The sequence below is a fragment of the Camponotus floridanus genome, unplaced genomic scaffold, assembly GCF_003227725.1.
Source record: "Camponotus floridanus strain SB8 unplaced genomic scaffold, Cflo_v7.5 scaffold19, whole genome shotgun sequence".
NCBI classification, from domain to species: domain Eukaryota; kingdom Metazoa; phylum Arthropoda; class Insecta; order Hymenoptera; family Formicidae; genus Camponotus; species Camponotus floridanus.
Genome location: NW_020229314.1, coordinates 1,696,144 through 1,716,750, shown reverse-complemented (window position 1 = coordinate 1,716,750; position 20,607 = coordinate 1,696,144). Strand labels below are relative to the sequence as shown.

The window sequence follows — 20,607 nt, the reverse complement described above, 5'->3', positions numbered from 1 at the left end:
AATTCATTCGACCGTTCACTCGATTAATCGCAGTAGAACGCACGCATTGTTCTCAAATTGCTATACAATTGTGCATCATTGTAATTATGCGATGAAAGACACGTAAACAATTTGTAAGGGGAAAAATTAACGCGAATTAAATTACGATCCGGAAATTAGGGTTGCTAATTTATTCGTTAGATTTTTATATTATTTTTGTTATTAATTATTCTTATTATATTTTTATATTATTTTTGTTATTAATTATTGTTATATATTTATTATTGCTATTCAAATCCTTTCACGATCCTCGTAGCGTGACAGAATTCGTATCAAAAATTAAGCATCGCTTTGATAAATGCGTGAGACGCTACGCGTTGCCGCAAACTATACATAATTAATTCATTATCTCTTATTAATTTGTCTCGCTCTTTTTTTACGATCATAGCCTGCGTTTCGTCGAGCGTGCGCGTTATATCGTGTTGAAACGAGGTAGTTAAATCGTTCGATAACAGCTCCCGGGGGAGGACTACGGTCCCGTATTTGACGTTTTTTGCCTGCCGCAGACGCCCACGAGACGCCCCTGTCCCCGGGGGGGAAACGCCGCCCCTGCGTCTGCGAGATCGACTTAATTTCCGACAGCGTGCGGACGTTAAACAGCCAAATAATTACAGCCCTTTAACGTATTATTCACGCGTGCATTGTTGTCACAATTATTATATTGCTATAAATAGAAATACAAAAAGTTTTTTTTAAATCAGGTCTGAGAAGTTTCACTATCTTTTAGTCAAGCCTGACAGGACGCGAATCGAAGTAATAAATAAATAAATAATTAATAAATAATTAATTCATGTTATACATATCTGTTTCAATAAATCTGCAATTAACGTCAAAATTATTGAAACTTTCTTTCGTTCTTTAGCGAATTTGTTTGTAATAATATATTTTATTACATTCTTTTAAAAGACTTTTTTTAATTTCATTTCTATTTATAAAATATACATGAAATTAAAAAATATAAACAATTAAGAAAATTTGTCAAACTCAATAATAATAATAATTGAAGTATATATATTTATATGAGATGAATACATCGACTACGTTTAATATATTTAATGTTTTAAAAATGTTCACTTTATCACCCGCGACTGACGTGAGATTTGATCAGAAATTAGAAATGAATCCGTAGAAGAGTATTCCACAAAATAATACGTGTTTCAATATTTCTGCTGACCATATGTTAACGAGAACGTTAGCAAAGAGCGTCTTTATCGAAGGATACATACGAATCGCGGTTACGTCTTCTCGCGAGGGAGGAAGTGGGAAGCACCACCGTGGCAAGGCACACGTCATGCCATGGGGAACGTATCGAATTTCTTATGGCTTCTGTGTATTCCCATGGACAGAGGCAGGAGGTCAGAGATGCGTGCGCGTCTACGAGGTGTTCGCGAATTAACATTCGCAGAATCAAAACGCGGTTCGAGATCGTCGACGAATTAAAATTCATTGTAATTTTGGAAAACTGTATTCTTGTCAAGAGTAAACGTAATATTTGTTTTCAACGATCGAAATTTGAATCGAATGAAACTACTGATTTCGTGGTTTAAGAAAATTGTGTGCTACTATTTACTTTGGCAGAAGTTCCTATTTGTGTAAGAAATGTTTGCTTTGGACAAATTCAATCAATTATTCCCTGAATATACGAAATATTAATTCTAGAAGGAAGTTCGTATCTAAAAATTTTTAATACTGTAATTGTGAAAAACTGTATTCTTGTCCAGAATAAACGTAATATTCGTTTTCAATGATCAAAATTTGAATCGAATAAAACTACTGATTTCGTGGTTAAAAAAATTGTGTGTTACTGTTTACTTTGGCAGAAATTCCTATTTGTGTAAGAAATGTTTGCTTTGGACAAATTCAATCAATTATTTGCTGAATATACGAAATATTAATTCTAGAAATAAAGTTCGCATCCAAAAATTTACGAATATTTACGAATTCTGTAAACGAGTTGACGGATGCTATAGATTTATCCGATAGCTTTAGAAGAGTATTATCACGAATATAGACGTATTATTCGCCGCATATTAATTACAGGAAATTCTACAAAACATCTACGTCTTCGTATCATTTCAATATATTATTCATTTAATTATTCGTTCGCATGTTTGCCTTTTCGAATTATTATAACGGATTATATAGATCTCTTGAAAGAATTTTAGATCACTCTAATGTTACACTACACGATTATTTATTATTAATATCAAATTTTAAACTTGATCCATTAGAAAATTATAATTTTTCTTATTTTTGGGAAAAAAAGTTTTGCAGCTGTAAATTAAATTTGTAAAAATCTTAAATATCTTAATATATGACACTCAAAAGTAAGAAGATAGAATGAAAAATTTATATTGAATTCATTCGTTTTTAGCACCTGATATTTTTCGACTCTTCCAAGGGATTTCCATCGTTTCGCAATTCAAAATTACGCGAAAGAATTCACGAGAGATCGGCGGTTCTGTCAGCGTGGCCAGATGGCCGAGCTGTTAGTTATTTATTTATTATTCGCTCGCGGGTGAAGAGAGAAGAAGAGGACGGCCCGCCGCGAACGAATGCATGCGACACGATGCTACGCGGCGGAAGGCATCGCGTTACGTACATAGTTATGGGGCCTCCGCTCGTTTCTAAAATCGGATGTAGAGCAACGACCTTCCAAACAACACGGGGACTTTCCTACGGGCGGGCGCTCCTATTCCGCGAGCGGACGAAAATTCCACGCGCTAACGTTCGTCAATTATATGATTATTTCGTCGGAGGCTACGAGCAACTTCATCGCTCGGATGTCTAAATAAAGCGTCTAATAAAACAGCTGTTGTTACCGTCAAGAATTTTAATTTAATTTTTTAATCAACTAATTCTGCCGATTAAATCAGCCGCATTTGTACTTTGAGAATCGCTTCAACCCTCCGATTTAATATTATTTCAGTTGATTTATTTAGTAAAATAATTCAGTAATAACAACTTTTAATATAATTAAATTTTATAGTAAAAATGCGAGCATATGTCCAACGGAAACAAACGTTCAATTTTAATGGCCTATTATCACTTTTGATTAATTATATTTTGATATCGTATATATTAACGTCTTTGCTCTAGAGAATTTTTTCAATATAAAATACATTTCATCCTATATATTTATATAGGAAAGAATCGTTAACGATCAATTAAAACTAGAAATTGAAGGCTCTTGACGTATCAAAAACTCACCTGTGCTCGGCGGCGCGGTCTCTCTGCCTCCGGTTTTTGAACCAATTGCTGACTTGCGTGGTGGTGAGACCAGTGCTCTCCGCCAATTCTCGCTTTTCGCGCGGTGACGGATAAGGATTGGTGGCATACCAATCCCTCAGAACGCTCCTGGATTTTTCCTTAAAGCAGTAAGACGTTTCCTCGCCGTCCCAGATAGTGCGCGGTAGCGGAAACTTACGACGCACTCGATATTTTCCTGAAAAGGGAGAAATAATTTCTCGATAAATCAACATCAAAAAATGAATTAACAAGAGCATTAATTCTGAACATCTCGCTGATATATTTCATCCTTATCTCAAGATCCAGAATATCGTCACGAGGCTATAGTGTCTTAAAAATATTAGTGTCTTAAAAAAAAAAATAAATAAACATTTTTAATACGTATAAAAATTTATCTAATCTCAAGATAAAAAAGATTATTGATCATCAAAAAAATCAACATTTTTAAAATTTGATATATTTTGATAAGACATATATGTATATTTCGATGAATGAGACATCGTCTGGCGATCGCGTCGAATTTACGGGACGAACGGAAGAGGAAGCGGCGTCGTAGAGCGTGCACTTTGATTCCGCTAGCATGCGAGTCGAGAGGCGCGCTTTGTTGTTCAGCTTGTCTTTTTTCAGGGACGGATTTGGTTTCTGGGACGAGCGCAACGGGTCGACGGCGTCGACGGCTTCTACGCGCGTCGCTCGCAAATAAGACCGAGCGAGTAAAATAGGGCCAAGTCTATACCGCTCATTAGCTCGAATTGCACTCGCTGCTAACTTACTCCGTCCGTTAACGTTACGTTGCTAACGCGCGCGCGTTATTAATCGCCGCGCGCAATAAACATTAAGCGCGAAAATAAACGTGGCGCTCACGCAACGTGAGATTTAAACGCCGCTCGCCGATATTGTTTAAGTTTCATCCGCGAAATAATATTTCACGCCAATTCTATGTACATGTATATGTATATTTCGAATAACAGATATATAAATAACGTATAAGCTATCATAATGAACGAATGATCAAGCCGCGGGCTGCATAAAATAATGGAGAATTTCCATTATCACGCGGAGAAGTCACGTAATTATGATATTATTTCAATATATATTTCCCTCTTATATTACTTTGTGCGATAATATAAGAAAAAGATAGTAGAAATATCCAAGTATATTTCGTAATTATATTCCCCAAATTATATAAAAAAAATACAATATAATATTATATATCATAAATTTTGTTTAGAAACTTAACAGATAGAAAATAGATAAAATGACATATCTCAAAATGATTAACACACTAAGTATCCTCAATAAATGTATTCGCACATGTGGAAAGTTCGATACATAACATTTAATATCTATATTTACAAATTTTATTCTTTATTTTATTATTTTTTCTTTAATAACGTAATCGATCTAGACAATTGCTTGTACTTTCAAGAATCCCTTAATCCATCTAATGTTGCACGATTAATTTATCCACTTAGAGAATTGTATTCAATTTACGTCTCTCTCTCATTATTATCCATCTACGAAAATACTTTTCCATCGCAAGTCTAATAATGATCACTAAAAATGAAAGATGCCTCCATCGAAGTGATATTATTAAGAATGATTTGTGAGACAATACATTGACAAATTTTTATCGTGAATAATTTCGATTGATCTTACTCTTCGCATGTGCGATATAGAAAATGAGAAGATCGTTAGAAGATTCTTACTAACCGACTGCGCCGAGGGGCCTGCCACGTAGCCTCTCAGCCTCGATGTAGTGGGCCTTGAGCCAGAGGGCTTGCAGCTTGGGATGATTGTTAGGGCTGAAGGTATGACTCTCCAGGATCCTGTAGAGCTCCTTAAATTGGCCCCGATGGAAGGCGACGATCGCCTTTGCCTTGAGGACGCTCTCGTGCCGATGCAACCTGGTGCATGCCGGTAGGGACCAGAGAAATCTGCTGAGCCTCTCCACGGAGCCCGCCTGCTGGAGAACCTGGACATTCGACACCATCGCCTTGAAGACGATAGACAGGGGGGGCACACTGTTAGTCGGCAAAACTCATCCCGGGTCTCCTCTTATTCTAGTGTATCTTGTATATGTCTCGCATTCACCTCTCTCAGAGCTGAGCGTTTTGTTTCAAGAAAGACAACTCGGACAGCGATTATCTAGCAGATTAGTCAATCGCGACTATTTTCGCGTGACTGAGGAAATTAAGGATTGGGATGAAGATATAAAAATTGACAGACTATGCGCAAGAAACTATTTTTTTTTAATTTCGGAAAAATTAAAAAATGGTGAATTTTTAAATTGATCTTGTCATAATTCTAGATAAAATTAATTTATATTTCAAACTTTAATTTTTTTTGAAACGATCATTTTTCAAATTAAATTTTGTTCAACTCTTAAAAAAAGAACTTTTTTCATAAAAAGTAACTAGAGTTTAAAGATCTGTTACATTACTAATGATTCTTTTTTTTCTCTTAGCAAAATCAGAGCTAGTTATTTTTCAAGAGACAATAAAGACTTAATAAAGAAATTATTTAAATTTTGTAGATATTTCTTCTTAAAAGAGTATTGTACTTTTTTTATAAAAACTTAAAATAAATTTAGAAGAATTGTTAAATCATAAAATATATTGTTTATAATTTAAGAAGGTAAAATATGAATGAATATCTACTTAGGACTTCTCTTAACCGGATGAGAAATATTAAATTAGGATTAAAGTATCAAATATTAAATTTGAAGGAATGGATAAATCAGGATGTCTATTTCCTATGCTGATATATCACGAGTTTCAATTAATCGAATTTCTGCGAGCACGCAAAAATGATTTTCGTGTTTCAGAGCGATTAAAATAAATCGACATGTATTTCATGGAATATACATGACATATGAACATTTTCAGACAATCGGTAATTCCCTATATCAATATAAAATCAATAATTATAAGCGAAAATTTTGCATATTTAGTTTATAGAATTTCTTTTGCAAATATAAATGTATGTAAAATTATAATTTAAAACGGAATCAAAAAGATCTTACTAATGTGAAATTTGATCGAATAAAAATTTGTAAAATTATTATATTTTTAATTTCAAAAATTCCAATTTAGTAAAACTTGATTACTAGTATAAGTAAAACACTTAAGGTGTATCTTTCACGTTTATTTTCCTCGTATAATTTCTCAAAATAATCACTAATGAATTTAAACGTTTGTGCATTTTAAGCCAAATCATACGTCGATATATCATTCTATATTTCAGTTTGTTTCATCAATACAAACACTGTGTTAGGTTTTTTTGTTTATTTTTTGCGATGACATAAATAACCATCGTAAATTCTGCTTGAGAAATGAGTTATTTATTTGTCGATATCTATATACATATGTCGTGACGTTTATATTCGATATCGAGCTCCATATATTTTAAATTGTCAGTCTAGATACCGTCTTAGGTATTTTTAATTTACACATGATTAATTTCTGAAAGCGCGATAATCGTAAAATCGATATATATACGTTGCAATAATGAGCTTTATACGTTATAATGAAAAAGAAATTCTATGCATTCGTAAACTGTGTCATTTATTCGTCCTTCGATTATAAATTATATAAATTTTCATTACATATTGCATCCTTTTATATTTCAATAATATTAATAATAAAATTTATAAGTAATAAAATTTTCATGATTTAAAATATAAATCCTTTATATTTTCCTCCTTGAATAAGAAATTTAATTTTTCAAATTTCGCGTTTTTCTTATTTCCTTACTGTTTTCGTTTTTTCCTCACTAAAAAAAAATTCGTGCAAACAATGCAAGACGCGTAAAATTACTTTACGATTAACCGACTGTCCCAGAAGCGATATAAGCTTCTCTCTCGCGTGCAAAATTAATTGCAGCGAAAGTACGACACGCAATTAAGACATCGCCGATCATATGTGGATGGATCTTTAATCACCGCTTAATTGGCAATATGAGCTCTGTACACCTGTCATCTTTGTCTGCTCGCCGTCGTCGCCGGATGTCGCCGAATTTCCGCGGTACGGCCGATTAATCTTGGCCGCGTGGCATAATGAGAAATGAATGTCGCGTCACCGAGAGTGAAGAGAAATGTACGACATAGATTTCGAGATTGCCCGCGCGCGCGCGCGCGGACTAACTGCAATTTAATGCAGCTACCACGATCAGAAATTATGCAATTTCATTCCTCTTTCTTCTAGAACCGAATAATTTTTCGATGTGATACTGAAAAATAAATGTACGAAAAAAAGGGTCATATAATTAGAAATTTTTCCGCGCCCCTCACTCGCAAAATTTCTTAGATGATTTTACTGTATCATCATATCCTCAATCTTTCTACTGAATCTCGAACATAATTTATACGAATAATTTATACAGATATTCAATGAATGTAGACATTTAAAAAGTTAATAGAGTTAATAGTTATAAAGGAAAAAAATATTAGATCCGAATTATAAATTGAACACATTGAACTGCTGTTAAAACTAAGGAGTGAAATCGATATTCTAGAATAATCTAACCAGAATCAGGGGAAAATTATTCGGTTCTACCATTTCTCTTTTTCTCAAATATACGATTGATCTCGGGATTTCAGATCGAGCGACATTCAGATTCGGTCGACATTCGGTGAAACGATTTCTTTCATTTCGAAAACGGATCTATCGATGGATATAATACCTCGAATGATACAAGACAACTAGCGCCCACGTGTCACAGAAAGTATGGCAACAATCATTATATTTTTGAACAGATCGATACGCGATAGCGACCCAATTTCGCGTCTCATGCTAGACGAGAAGGATCTTCGCATTCTATAAAATTTCTACTCGCAAAATTTCTACATCGTAATCCTTCTGTGCGACGTGGGCAAGGAGTTAAAAGTCTAGCCGCATAATTATATTAATTATAGCGCTAGCACACGCACACACATACAGAGGGGTATGCACGTGCAAAAACGTCTTGTGCGATCGATTACTTTCGCGTTTGGCAAACTCATCTTTCCTCACACACGGTCGATTATTATCTTATTATGGTCACACTCCACGTGTAGAAATCATCATACATCGTTACAATCGTTCACGAATAAACTTCACCTTTATAAAGGTGAAAGTTATTTAGTTATCGTCAAATAACTTTCACCTTTTTGTACCTGATTCAAAAATTAGTTTTAGTAAATAAATAAATATAAATAATAAATAATAATATAATAATAATAAATATAAATAATAAATAAAAATAAATAAACATAAATATAAATTTCTAATATACACTCACGATATACAAAGTCCAAAATTAAGTATATGAAGCAAATAATTCGAAAATTTAGAAGATATCCATTTCAAAACTTGAGATACATTTTAAACGTTTTTCATCGGATAAAAAAGTATAAATTTCTTCAGCCAAACAATGTCTATATATAATTAGTAAAATAAAAAAAAAAAAAAATAAAAAAATACCACACTAAAATAAAAAATCTTGATTGTATTTTTCAATGTTAATAATACAAACGATTCTGACGTAAGAATTAATTTATTAAATTTGCATAAGATATTTCTATCCAAGTTCACTATTTTATTATACATATATTAATAACGACTTTCGTAAATGAACAATTTGAAACTGCATCTTGACAAAGAATGCAGTTTGATGAGTGTGCAATAAAGAATGGATGAGAATTTTGCCAAATGTATGCGGGAAGCGTCTTCGCGAAAATCATCTCTTTCTCTCTCTCTCTCTCTCTCTCTCTTTTTCTCTCTTTCGAACAGGATGAATTAATACGTGGGACGTTCGATATGAGGGACATAAACGTTGCGCGCAAAACAATTTACGGTTACAGTAAAATCGTGCAGATTCCATTAAGCGTGCGACATGCAAGCAAATCTTGGCGCATAACGCTGTATATTGTCGGTGATATAACGATTGCATTGTCGCGGCGACAATTTCATCATCGCGACAATATAAGATCTTTGTCGTTTCCACATTTTTAAATGACAGTTAACGCAATGACATCCGTATGGATGTATTTTATACGTGTAATTTTACTGAAAATAGATCTTTTATGAAATATTTACGCGATAGAGCATCCTTCGAACATTTAAATATACTTACAATAGTCATACAACAAAATAAAAAAAATATAAAAGACTAAAACATAAAAATAAACAATGTGATATTATCATTATAAGATAATAATTGGAAATAAAAAAATATTTTAAAAAGTGTAAAATTATAGTAATAAGATTTTTAGAAAAGTGATGATAAAATAAAACGAAGATTGTGCTCGAGGAAATGCGTAATCTGAATGTGCAACATTAAAAAAAAATCTTGTAAACGAGAAATGAAATTTCTACGATATTTATTGTGCGCTTTTCATCGCGAATAATTATAAAATGAGATGTATAATTTTGCTCTTAAATTTGGCGAAGGCTATAAATCGACTGGTGTTATTTCGCCGAGAAAAATACAGCGATTGCTAGTCATCTCGCCATCAACCGCTCGTCAACTATGCAAAACATATGTATCTTCAATTATAACAAAGTCCTTTTATATTTCTTTTTATACGATGCAATAAAATTGTAAAAGCAATACTGTTCTTTTGCAGCGTGAATGATATATTTAGTGTATTAAATTTAGTTATATAAAACATGTTACATTTGATATTACTATTTTCAAGATTGGTATCTTAGTGTTTATCGCGAGTGTAACACTATTACGTTCATACCTCGAACTGTGTGGACTTTAATCGGAATGTCAATGGATCACGTTTTCTAACGCGACAGCAGCGAGCGGCCGATGGCAATAGGCGCGAGTCGAGCGATATTAGAGACCCTCCGATAAGTCACGAGCCAAGAATGTTCGAATTTAAATATCAAACGACGCAAATCATTTTAATTATTTGACAATCAAAGATCACGCTTGTCTCTTCGAAGATACCGCGGGCACCTCGAGAGACCGCTTCTCGTCTCTAATCCACGTCACTCGACCCGCGATCTCACCGGAGGGGCTCTCTCGAAGGATCGAGGCGCGACCTGACACGACTTACCTCGCAGACACACGCGACCTGCTCCTGGGTGAAGCCGAAACTCGGCAGCTGGCCGTTGCCGCTGCCCCCGGCGGAGCTCGCCGGGCTGTCCTGAGGACTGTAGCTGGCCGCCCCGGTGGTGCCGGGGGTGTAAGCGTTCTCCACCGAGCCGCTCGTCGTCGTGTGCCCGGTCAAGGGCGTGGGCGTGCTCTGGGGGCTGTAGTCGCCGGCGGCGGTGCCGAGAACGTCCGCGCCACCGGCGTTGCCGCCGCCACCGGCCGTGGGGCCCATCGCGCCCCCGTTACCAGCGGTGCCACCGTAGGCCATCATGGCTGTGTCATCGCCGGGGTCCACCACGACCCCCCGCACCGTGGCACCGCTCTCCACCGTGCCGCTGACCCCGCGCGAGCGTCCTACCCGCTTCGCGTTCGCGACCGGATGTCGATCCCCGACGGTCCCCGTCGCTCGAGGGGGGCAGCCTCTTCCTCTCACTCGCCGCTCATCTTCCGCTGGGGTGGATGATCGCCCTCCGCGGTATCACTGAGAGTCCCTGGAGCGTCCGGACGAGGGCATCGCGAGGGATCTGGGATCTCTTGGAGAGACTTAGCTGTCCACAAATATTTTTTTTTTTAGTATAAATATTGTAAGACTAAGATCGATAAGTCAGATTAGAGTTCGGGTCAGTCTTGCGTAATTGCGACTTTGCAATGATGTGTCAACGGTGAAAGATGAAGAGCACGTACGATGGAATCAAACCCACGTAAACAACTCGAGTAACTTAATGATCCGAGTATATATTAATAGTAGTCCAATAGCACATTTATTATCAGTCGTTTGTCAAAGCTAATCACCAGTTTAATGCGTAAAATGTACTTTTCTAGCGTTGCACGTGTCATTAAATCATGCTAAATAAATTTGAAACATTAAGTATGTAAACTATGCACTGTACTCGAAGCAGAAAAGAAAACACTGTGAAGTTTCTTCGCATTCCGTTTGATAAACCGGTTGTGTCGGTTGCGTCGAAATGATCGGATGTTGTTCCAAGACATCGATATTCGACGGTTGCACTTTGATGTCCCTCGGATGATCGCATTCACTAAGACTGCGTCAAAACTTTTCACGTACGATATCTTTGGATCACACCAGTCGAACTGAGATATCACGATGGAAAAGTAAAATAGGAAACTCCATGGAAAAGTTTCTTCTCGATATCAGTCTCGATTAGCTTCCAGCCGACGGCCGATTCATCCCGGATTCAAGAGAATCTCTGTCTTTCTCACTGATTTCCGATCCAACGCAAGTCACTCTAGAAAAATCAAGAATAAATAAAATAAAATTCCAACCTTGTGGGTTGTTTCCCCAACATTTCTCTCGTCTCAAATTAGATATCGTTTGACGTATTGTAGCTCGCGACAAGTAGATTCCAAGTCGAAAATTGAATCACATCCTGGACGACGATCTCTGCGTCTGTCGATTTTCGTCTCTCGTTCTAGCTCGGGTTCTAGCGATCCGGGATCATTCTCCGAAATACTCGTCGCACGATATAAATCGCCGATTAAATCACACTCTTCTCGAGAACTCTTCAACTTCACAAATCAATCCGTACATTAAGTCCTCGATGGCCTTATCCAAATCGGCCGCGCTGATTCTTCTCTCGGCGATTCCCTCCTTTTTCTCTCTCCCGTTTTCGCTGTCGGCACACAGGTTGCACCGTGAAATCCACGGGCTCGTGTTTCCACGGGGCCAGAGACCGCTATTTATAGATCGCTTGCTACACTCGCGAGCGCGCCGCTATTATTAGAGGCGCCTTAACGAGCGTCCCCCCCGCGCTCCTTCAATCCCATCGACGCCTCTTCTCGAAAATGTCATCAAATCGCTCGCACCTTCCGATTGCCACCTTCTCGAACACCTCTCGACAATTTAACGCCGCTTATGCGTTCGAGAGAAGCAGAATATCCCTCTCTCTCTCGCTCTTTCCTTAATAAGACGATTCTTCGGGAGCTGAAGTCTCATATTCTCTGCACTACGCGAGAAACTCTGTCGCACTCTGACAAACTTTCAACGTGATCTAAGAAGCCGATAATCTTGTCCGACCAATCTTCGAGCGAGATTCAATCGTAGTCTTTTTCAAGACCGCGCCTTCGGCTTTGTACAAAGTGTGCCGGAAGATTCCACCCGTTCGACGACTCACGATCGAGACACTCGGCCACACACAGCGCGCGATTTGAAAAGTATACCTTATCGAGAGAGAGAGAGAGAGAAGAGAACAAACCGACGATGCTCGGGAAAGCAAGTTTCTCGCGATTACTTCTCTTTCGTTCTCGAATTTGCCGAACGCACGACTACTCGACTCGCGTGCGAGATCGTCTTTCAAAGCGATTCCGATCGCGATTCCAGATCACTCGGGACGAGAGGCAGCCTCGAGGCGGCGGATCAATGGGCCGTTCTGTCTCTCTCGCAGCCACGCGAGAGAGAGACACTCTCCTCGCGCGCGCACCAGAAGGGACTGGCGATGCGGCGTGTCGGCGAGACGAGCCGAGCGCGTCATGCGCGGTGCGGCGCGGTGCGGCGATGGGCGTGGCCACGCTGACAGCTGCGTGACGCGCGACGCTATTGGACGCTGGACACCATACCGCCACCATACCGCCGCGCCATTGGTCGCGCGCGCGCGCCACCAAATGAGCCTCGTTACGAACATCCGGCGCGAGCGTGCTATAGCGCGTAGAGAGAGAAATAGAGAGGGAGAGAGGAGACACGCGAGCGAATTGCATCCAGACCGCGGATCCTTCCGAGGAGCTCGTTAAATTCCGGACTTCTCTGGATGTCTGTTCTCTTAATGACGCGCAAGCCGGGACGACGACGACTTTTACGTCGATATGCGTGGCAAATGTTACATCCGAATATAAATCTCCAAATTACGCGATGACGTACAAAACACAGTTTTTCACCGTTATCCGGTGTTGCTTGCCAATCAGTGTGACTGGGCTAAGAATCAAACAACGTATCGTCGTTATTGTTGCGCAGCTTGATATTTGCATCGTGAGATTTATTACAGCTAAGATTAAACGAGAGATAAAATAGAGATGAGAGTAAAGAATATAATGCGATATTTGGAAGAAAACAGGTTTGTCCAAGCGAGAGAATATCAAGTCAGATTCATCGTGGTAAATTTATATCTAGGAAATTAATAGCGCCGATAAAAACAATCGTTTGTGACGTCATCGCTCTGTCAACAGGCATTGTCACGAGTCAAACGAGCTGTCATGTCGCGGCATTATTATTCATTACAAGTTACAAGGAAAAACGCGCGTAAGAAAATAAATGGGAAGCACATTAAAGATCTCGTTATTAGCGTCGACCTATTGGGCGCGTTGGCGTAAGAATGAGAAGGAAGATGGAGAGGGTTGAGAGAGGAGCGCGAAGAGAGAGAGGGAAGGGAAGGCAACGGCTTATCCTCCCCGGGGAAAAATCGATTTATATAGCACTCGCGGGGGTTTATGAACGCCCCCACGGAAGAAAGGTACGTCGCTTAGAAGCTACTTACAACAGAAGTTGGATAAAGTTTCACGGACAGAGCGCTCGCTTGCGTTTTTGCGTTACTTAAGGCACTGTACGCTCGTCGTTGTATTCGGGCTGGAATAACACACGTCCCGCAGTCTCCTTGCTGCAGTGAAATCGCCGACCTCGTCCGATTTTACGTAAGAAAGCGACGACGGCGAATAGGTGCGACTCTTTACAATATCTCTCTCATATCCGAAAAAAAACCTGGAAAAAATAAGAGATAAACATGATGATTCTTAAATTTTTTTAGAATTAGAAAAAATTGAAATTGAAATAAATTATAAAAATGAAAAGAAACTTTTATCATTTCTTGAATTTCCTAGAAAAGATTATTTTTATAATTAATTTCGATCACGAGATTAATTATAAAAATAAATTATGAAAATAAATTTGTCAAGAAAAGAAATGAATAAAAATATTATTTGAACAAGATTTTTTGTTTGTAATTAGAATAAAATTCTCTAAAAGCTAAAAATTTTCAAAATACAGAGACCTGACAGCATTTTCAAATATCATATAGTAGAACCTGCGGTTTCTCTATTGATGCCATTCATCGGCAAATCATATAACGAATATAAACAATCACGTAGTACAAGCAGGAAATTGTCGCGACGTTTTGTTTTTTCAGGTGGTTAGGTTAGGTTAGATTAGGTTAAAATTTTTTGAAAAAACAACCTTAAAATAATGCATGTGTGACACATATATTTTTCCCATATATCACTTGAGAGAATTTTTCTGCGAAGGGCCTGACGTGAGATTGACACATTTTTCGATTACCAGAATGCCCAAGGTGGAACCCTTCCGCCCTTTTTGCTGCCCTTCCTACGACGTAGTAGACAAGTACCATTTGAACTTGAAAAAAGACGAATGCGAACGCGTTGGGGGAAAAATCTGTCCTTTTGAAATTATCCGTTGACTTTTTCAGTTACAGCAATCGTTTTGCAATCGTGTATTATGTTACAAAGACGCGTTAATTCGACGCATTGAATGACAATCAACAAAGCAAGAATTATTGAAGAAGATCTGACGTAAAGAAACTATCTTGTAAAGCAGAATCTTGCATTCATCTCGATGCACCGACGGCAGTGCAGCACCGACGGATGCAACTTCAAACGGACTGCCTCTTACATAAGCGAGAGTAATCTTTATATGCTCAGATTCTTCCTCATTAATATTATTAATAAATATATTAATAAATATATTAATAAATATATTGGAGATTTAAATCGATATGATTATAATTATTTAGACAAAAATGTATACATCACTTGCACCTGATGATTTGTTTAACAATATTCTCGCTCGTTGTGTAATTTACATATTTATCCTGCTTTATATTTATATACGGAGTTTAGCAATATAATATTGTGTCGCAAGTTTTTCTTCACGTAATAATAAAAAGAAGTCCGTTGCGCGAGACTTCCTTCCTTCGTAAAGCGCATCACAATCGAATCTCGAGGAAGCCCGGCATCACGATGACGGAATTGATACATTTTATTCGGATTGTACGCATCTCCCTGCCACCCGTGGCGTGTCGCCATTCATCCCTGACACACGGATACCAGCGGTTTGTGGTCCGCGATGAAGTCGTTGACACCATAATGCGATGTCTAAGGGATTCTCCTGGGGATTCACCGTAAAGAGCTACCAAATCGATCGCTCGATCTTGCTGATGGGACAAGTCCGCGTCGATCTGTAATCGTTCCGACGTACTTATCGTCAGTTTATTTCGCGTATCTGATTGAACACGATGTAAACAGCTTTATGAAAAATGAATAAAAAGGGAAACATAAATCGAGAAAAAATATATACCTATACGTATGCAAGGACCTGTAAAATAATTTTATATTTTTTTAACACAATTTAATTGCGTGATATTAGCAAGACAACAATTATTTTAGAAGAGCAGACACAAAACTTCATTAAAATCAAATTTTCATTAAAAAAGTATTATATAAAAGTTAAGTTAGTTAAGCAGTATAGGTATATCATTAATTAAATAAATTTAATTAATTAAAAATGCTTAGAATTAAACGAATGTTAATATTTCGAGATGAAGGAATGTGATAATAAATATAGCAGTTTCCAGAAATCTAGCGACATGATAATAAAATGATGAAAACCGAATGTTATTAAAAAATTGACCGGTTCGCGAGACATAAACTCTCGATGCCTCGCGCAATCATTACAACATAACATACAACGGTCCGATTCGGTTTGCATTCACACGCATTTGCGCGCTTATTACACGCTCGCGATCATTATTTCGGCGCTTCTCCCTCTCCGCATTCTCCCGTCGTCGTGTACGCGGCAAGGCGCAGCGCGCATTGACATTGATTCCCTTTGTCGGGGTGCACGAGGGTGACGCGGACGCGAGAAGGACGGTTGCGTAACAATGCGAAAACGCAAGAGAGCATCCGACGAAAAGCTCGTATCACATTCCCATAAGTGGCGGCGGGAATCCCGCAGAGACGTCCTCACGTTCTCTCTACCCCCCGTTCCGCGTTTCAACGTTGCGCCTCCCCCCCCGCCCCTCCACCCGTCTCACTCACTCGAGACGTGCTGTTCTTTCTCGCTCTTACCTTGGAGATAAAGGGACAGGCGCCAGGTAGGTGCCTACGAGCGGCACCGCGATGCCCCGTGGCGACGACTGAATAAACTCGTAATTGGGCCTCCTGGCCCACCGTGCCATTCACGCCTCCGTCGTGCTACAAAGACATCTCGTGAAGGCGCGCGAGAATACCCCGGTGAGGCTACGCGAGGCGCGTCGCTCGCACGATGTCCTTTCGTCCTTTGGGGAATAATTGAATGCTCGTCCGAGTCGAAGAATAATTGAGTTACCATCTATAACGAAACAGAGTTAAGCAATATCGGGGAACAATCGACTACCATCTAAGGCAAGATTCAAACAAGTATCGCGGAATAATTGATTATTGTACGATCAGAAGAATTATATTTTTTTCGCCAAGATATCTTCGCGCTTAAATGTATATTTATTAATATCATTATATATTTATATCATAAATTAAGAAAATGTATTTATGTTCTTTCATCACGAGAAAATTATTTACGAATGTCGCAATATTTGAAGCAAATGAATGCGAATATTTTTAAAGTTTTCGAGTTTTTGGGACAAGAAAGAGAATGAAAAGCATAGACGCGAATGCTCAACCTATAACATTTATACAAATTATATACAAAATTTATTATTTGTAATTGCACAATATTTAATATGATATTAATATATATAATTTATTCTGACCTTTAATTCAATTGATTCCAAAAGTCGGTCGACCAATGATCCAATCATACTTGTCCTCTTCCTCATCGTCTTCTATTTCGATATAACTCGGCAATTCATCCCCGTGAATAAAATCGCTTATTATTCGCAGAACAATTCTGAACCGTTTTATTATGACTCGTAGTTTGCTTGATAGTAAAATCATCCTGATAACTCACTTTTGTGACAGAGAATGATCGATCAAACATTCCATTCAAGAGTTTGATATCCCTAATTGCATCGTATGAAATAACTTATTATTATAAATAATAATGGATTATTGATTGCAAATAATAATATAAAAGTTGTAATATAATATGAATTGCAACAATTGTAATTTTAAAATTCCAATAATTATAAATTACAAGATCAGAAATTATAATATGAAATATTAAAAGATATATATGTATGTGTATGTATGATATTTTTAATGTAAAGCTATTTTTTATAATTATGTATTTATCTTTATAATTACATAATGTACATATTTAACATAAATTTCTCTTATCTCCTGTCTCTCTAAATTTTGAATTGATTTTTGAATTCTAAAAGAGATAGTAACTATGGAAGTGTGATTTAAGTTAAAATACTAACTTGGGGATAATTGGAATCTCGCTATTGATGATACCAGATCGAGTGCTCAGCATCTTGTATGCAATACTCAGAATGAGAAAAGATTGACTCCTTCGGCGTACTTGTTAATTTTCTACCATCTTTTGTTTCTTGTTGTTTACACGGACTGATTACGCGATCCAAGCCCATTGGTTTGTAGTCTGTAGAAGCCTCCTTGCTTGTCTTGTCTTTTTTCTCTTTTTTCTCTTTCACTTTATCTTTTTTACATTCATCTATCTCTTTATATTCACGATCTATTTGTTCTTTTATCGACTCTGCCAACGGTTTTTTATCTGCAAAAAAAAGATAAAATTAAAATTAATTAGTAATTTGGTATGAAGGTTTTTGTTCTCTGTGTAAACTATGATATATAATATAGAGAGATAATTAAAAATTCATAGACTTTACCTTTCTCGGATACCTTTTCTTTCGCTAATTTTTCTGTCGGCTTCTTGTCTGCAGAGAAAAATTTAAAAAATTGAAATTAATTAAGAATATATATAAATAGAAGGAAGGAACTTATAATTTACACACAGAATATTTACCTTTTGTAATAGATTCTAACTTTCTGTTGGCACAGTATTCTGCGTGATTGCACGATTTTTCGGGTTCGCGTAATTCTTTACCTTTTTGCGTAGACCGATAGGTTTGCAACTTGTCGACGAACGATTTTCTTGGCAAGCACTTGGCTGGACCTTTCACACACTTCCTTTTAGTTTCATCTTTTTTCGTCGTCTCGTACTTTCTCTTTGGTTTCTCGCAAGATAAGCTCTGCTTTGGATCCTTTTTCTCGTTTTTCTTGTCGCAACTAGATGCCTTCGTCGTTTTTCTCGCATCTGTGTAGAGAACGATATTGGGAATCATGGTGGAGAAAGATCTGTGATTTCGCGAAACGGAGAAAATTGATTGTTGCGAGTAATGTCGTTTTCCATTTATCTTGCCGCAGTTCTTATTGCTGCTTCGAGAAAGCTTTCTTTTTCGACAACTTTCGGATCGTTTTTGATTATTCCCGGTGTACTTCGGCCGTTCTTTCTCAGGTTTTACGCATCGCTTCTTATCGGATTTTGATTGACAATTTTTTTTCTTTTTACAGACCACGCGCGGCGGTTTCTCGCAATCTTTGCGCTGTGTGCATGATTTCGCTCGTTGTTCTGACGATTGACATATCGGAGAATTAAAGATAGTACATTTTAAACGCGAAATTGTCAGATAAAATAATACAAGATATACAAGTACACGCAAAATGAGAAAAATTGAAAAACTGAAGAAATGTACAAATAAATACTCCATCCATATTAAAATCGAATAGCGATAAAAGAAATAATAATTTCTATTTTATTTTATGCGAATCTGAGATATTAATTTAAAATATTTTATTAATAAGAGAGTGCAATGAGAGACTTAAATGATATGAATCAAAAATACAAAGCAATAAAGGCAAAGAACCCCAGCTCCAGGTTAACGTCAAGTTATTAATTTGTTGACATTGACAAGGATGAAGTCGAAACGTTTATTACAATAATATTTTATAAAAAGTATTGTTGAATTGAAAATTTGTAATATGCGAAGGGATGTATATAACCGTATATTTCTAATACCATTTATAATTTGTTAAAAAAATTCCTTCACACACCTGTCTGGAGCTCTTTACCTTTATTGCTTTGTGTTTTTGATTTTAAACTATTTTATGTACGAGGCACATCATGTAAAAATTAAATTTGAATTAAGATAACTACGATACTATAACAGTATAATAAAGTAATTTCGCGGTTCCACTTTACTTTGACTACATCTGTCAACATCCTGTTTCCGCAAACAACTAGGATCTTCTAATTCCTCCTCCCAAATGCACTTTCGTTTGTGCATTTCGGGACACATGTAATGCTCGCACGGCTTGGACTCGCTCTTCTCTTGTTTTTCACACGTCTTGTCATTTCGAGATGAGACGCGGCTATCACGACCGCACGCGTCTTTCCGTCGCGGACGCGTTTTCTCGCACTTCTTTTCGTCTTTGTCTCCACAACGACTCCTGGCAACCTTCCGAGAACACGAGCCACGGTCTTCGCTCTCGTCTTTGCATTTTTGTTGCGATTTACATTCATCACTCTCTCCCGAGGATTTTTTCGAAGCGTCGTAAGAAAATGATCGCAATTTTGTCAGAAATACAGGACCTGCAATCGGTATTCATTGATTATTCAAGTCTGTGACATTAATTACAAGCTAAATGTATTATAATGTACTTATTTTCGTTAGAAATTCATTTGTCATTTTTCATGTTAATTTTTCATATATATTTGGAAAAATTATATCTATAAACATAAAAATGAATATATTCCATATGTCACATGTGTCATTTCAAATTAAAAATTATTTAGATTATAAGTTTCAGAAATCAAATCATTATTTAGGATTTTAAATCAATCATTCATCTAGGATTTTAAAGCGTTTCTCGCGTACTTTTCAAGCGAATGATCGATAGATTCGCATTAAACAGATCCTTCTCCGAAGTTTCGATTTTTCGGACAGAATTCTGGATTGCGGTGCAACTTTTCGAGGAGAAACCGCGACGTGCAAAAAATAAAGGATTTCGAGATTCTTGATTTCCCCAACTTCTGGAACGAATCAACTCATCGAATCGAGATAATCCATATGCATTTTGTTCTCGTTGTATCGCTCGAGTATTGGAAGCAACGAAATCACCATATTTCATGTCATTTTTGATTTCAGGATTTTTCCACGTGTGATATTCACGACGAGGACATGGCTGCTTCATGGAAGACCTCAACGAAATATTCCGCGGTATATCTATAATATGTAAATTATGTAATATTTCACATTA

General features: G+C 37.3%; 1 protein-coding gene and 1 pseudogene across 3 annotated transcripts in view; both read right to left on the bottom strand.

Moving 5' to 3' along the window:
* The window catches only part of LOC105248209 (homeobox protein six1a), a 34,126-nt gene extending 21,323 nt beyond the window's left edge, over positions 1 to 12,803 (bottom strand). For 2 of the 3 annotated variants that reach the window (XR_003122656.1, XM_011252867.3), the window contains exons 1-3: positions 10,337 to 12,803; positions 5,002 to 5,284; positions 3,250 to 3,484 (exon numbers count right to left, since the gene is read on the bottom strand). Coding sequence is in view for 2 of the 3 variants with exons in the window: in XM_011252867.3 (XP_011251169.2) it covers positions 3,250 to 3,484; positions 5,002 to 5,284; positions 10,337 to 10,645 (827 nt within the window). In the remaining variant the exon portion in view is untranslated. The remainder of the gene's footprint in view (positions 1 to 3,249; positions 3,485 to 5,001; positions 5,285 to 10,336) is intronic. The other variant, XM_011252868.3, reaches the window with a different exon arrangement.
* A 4,934-nt stretch (positions 12,804 to 17,737) lies between these two features.
* Positions 17,738 to 19,855, bottom strand: LOC112637653 (annotated as a pseudogene).
* Positions 19,856 to 20,607: the final 752 nt, after the last annotated feature.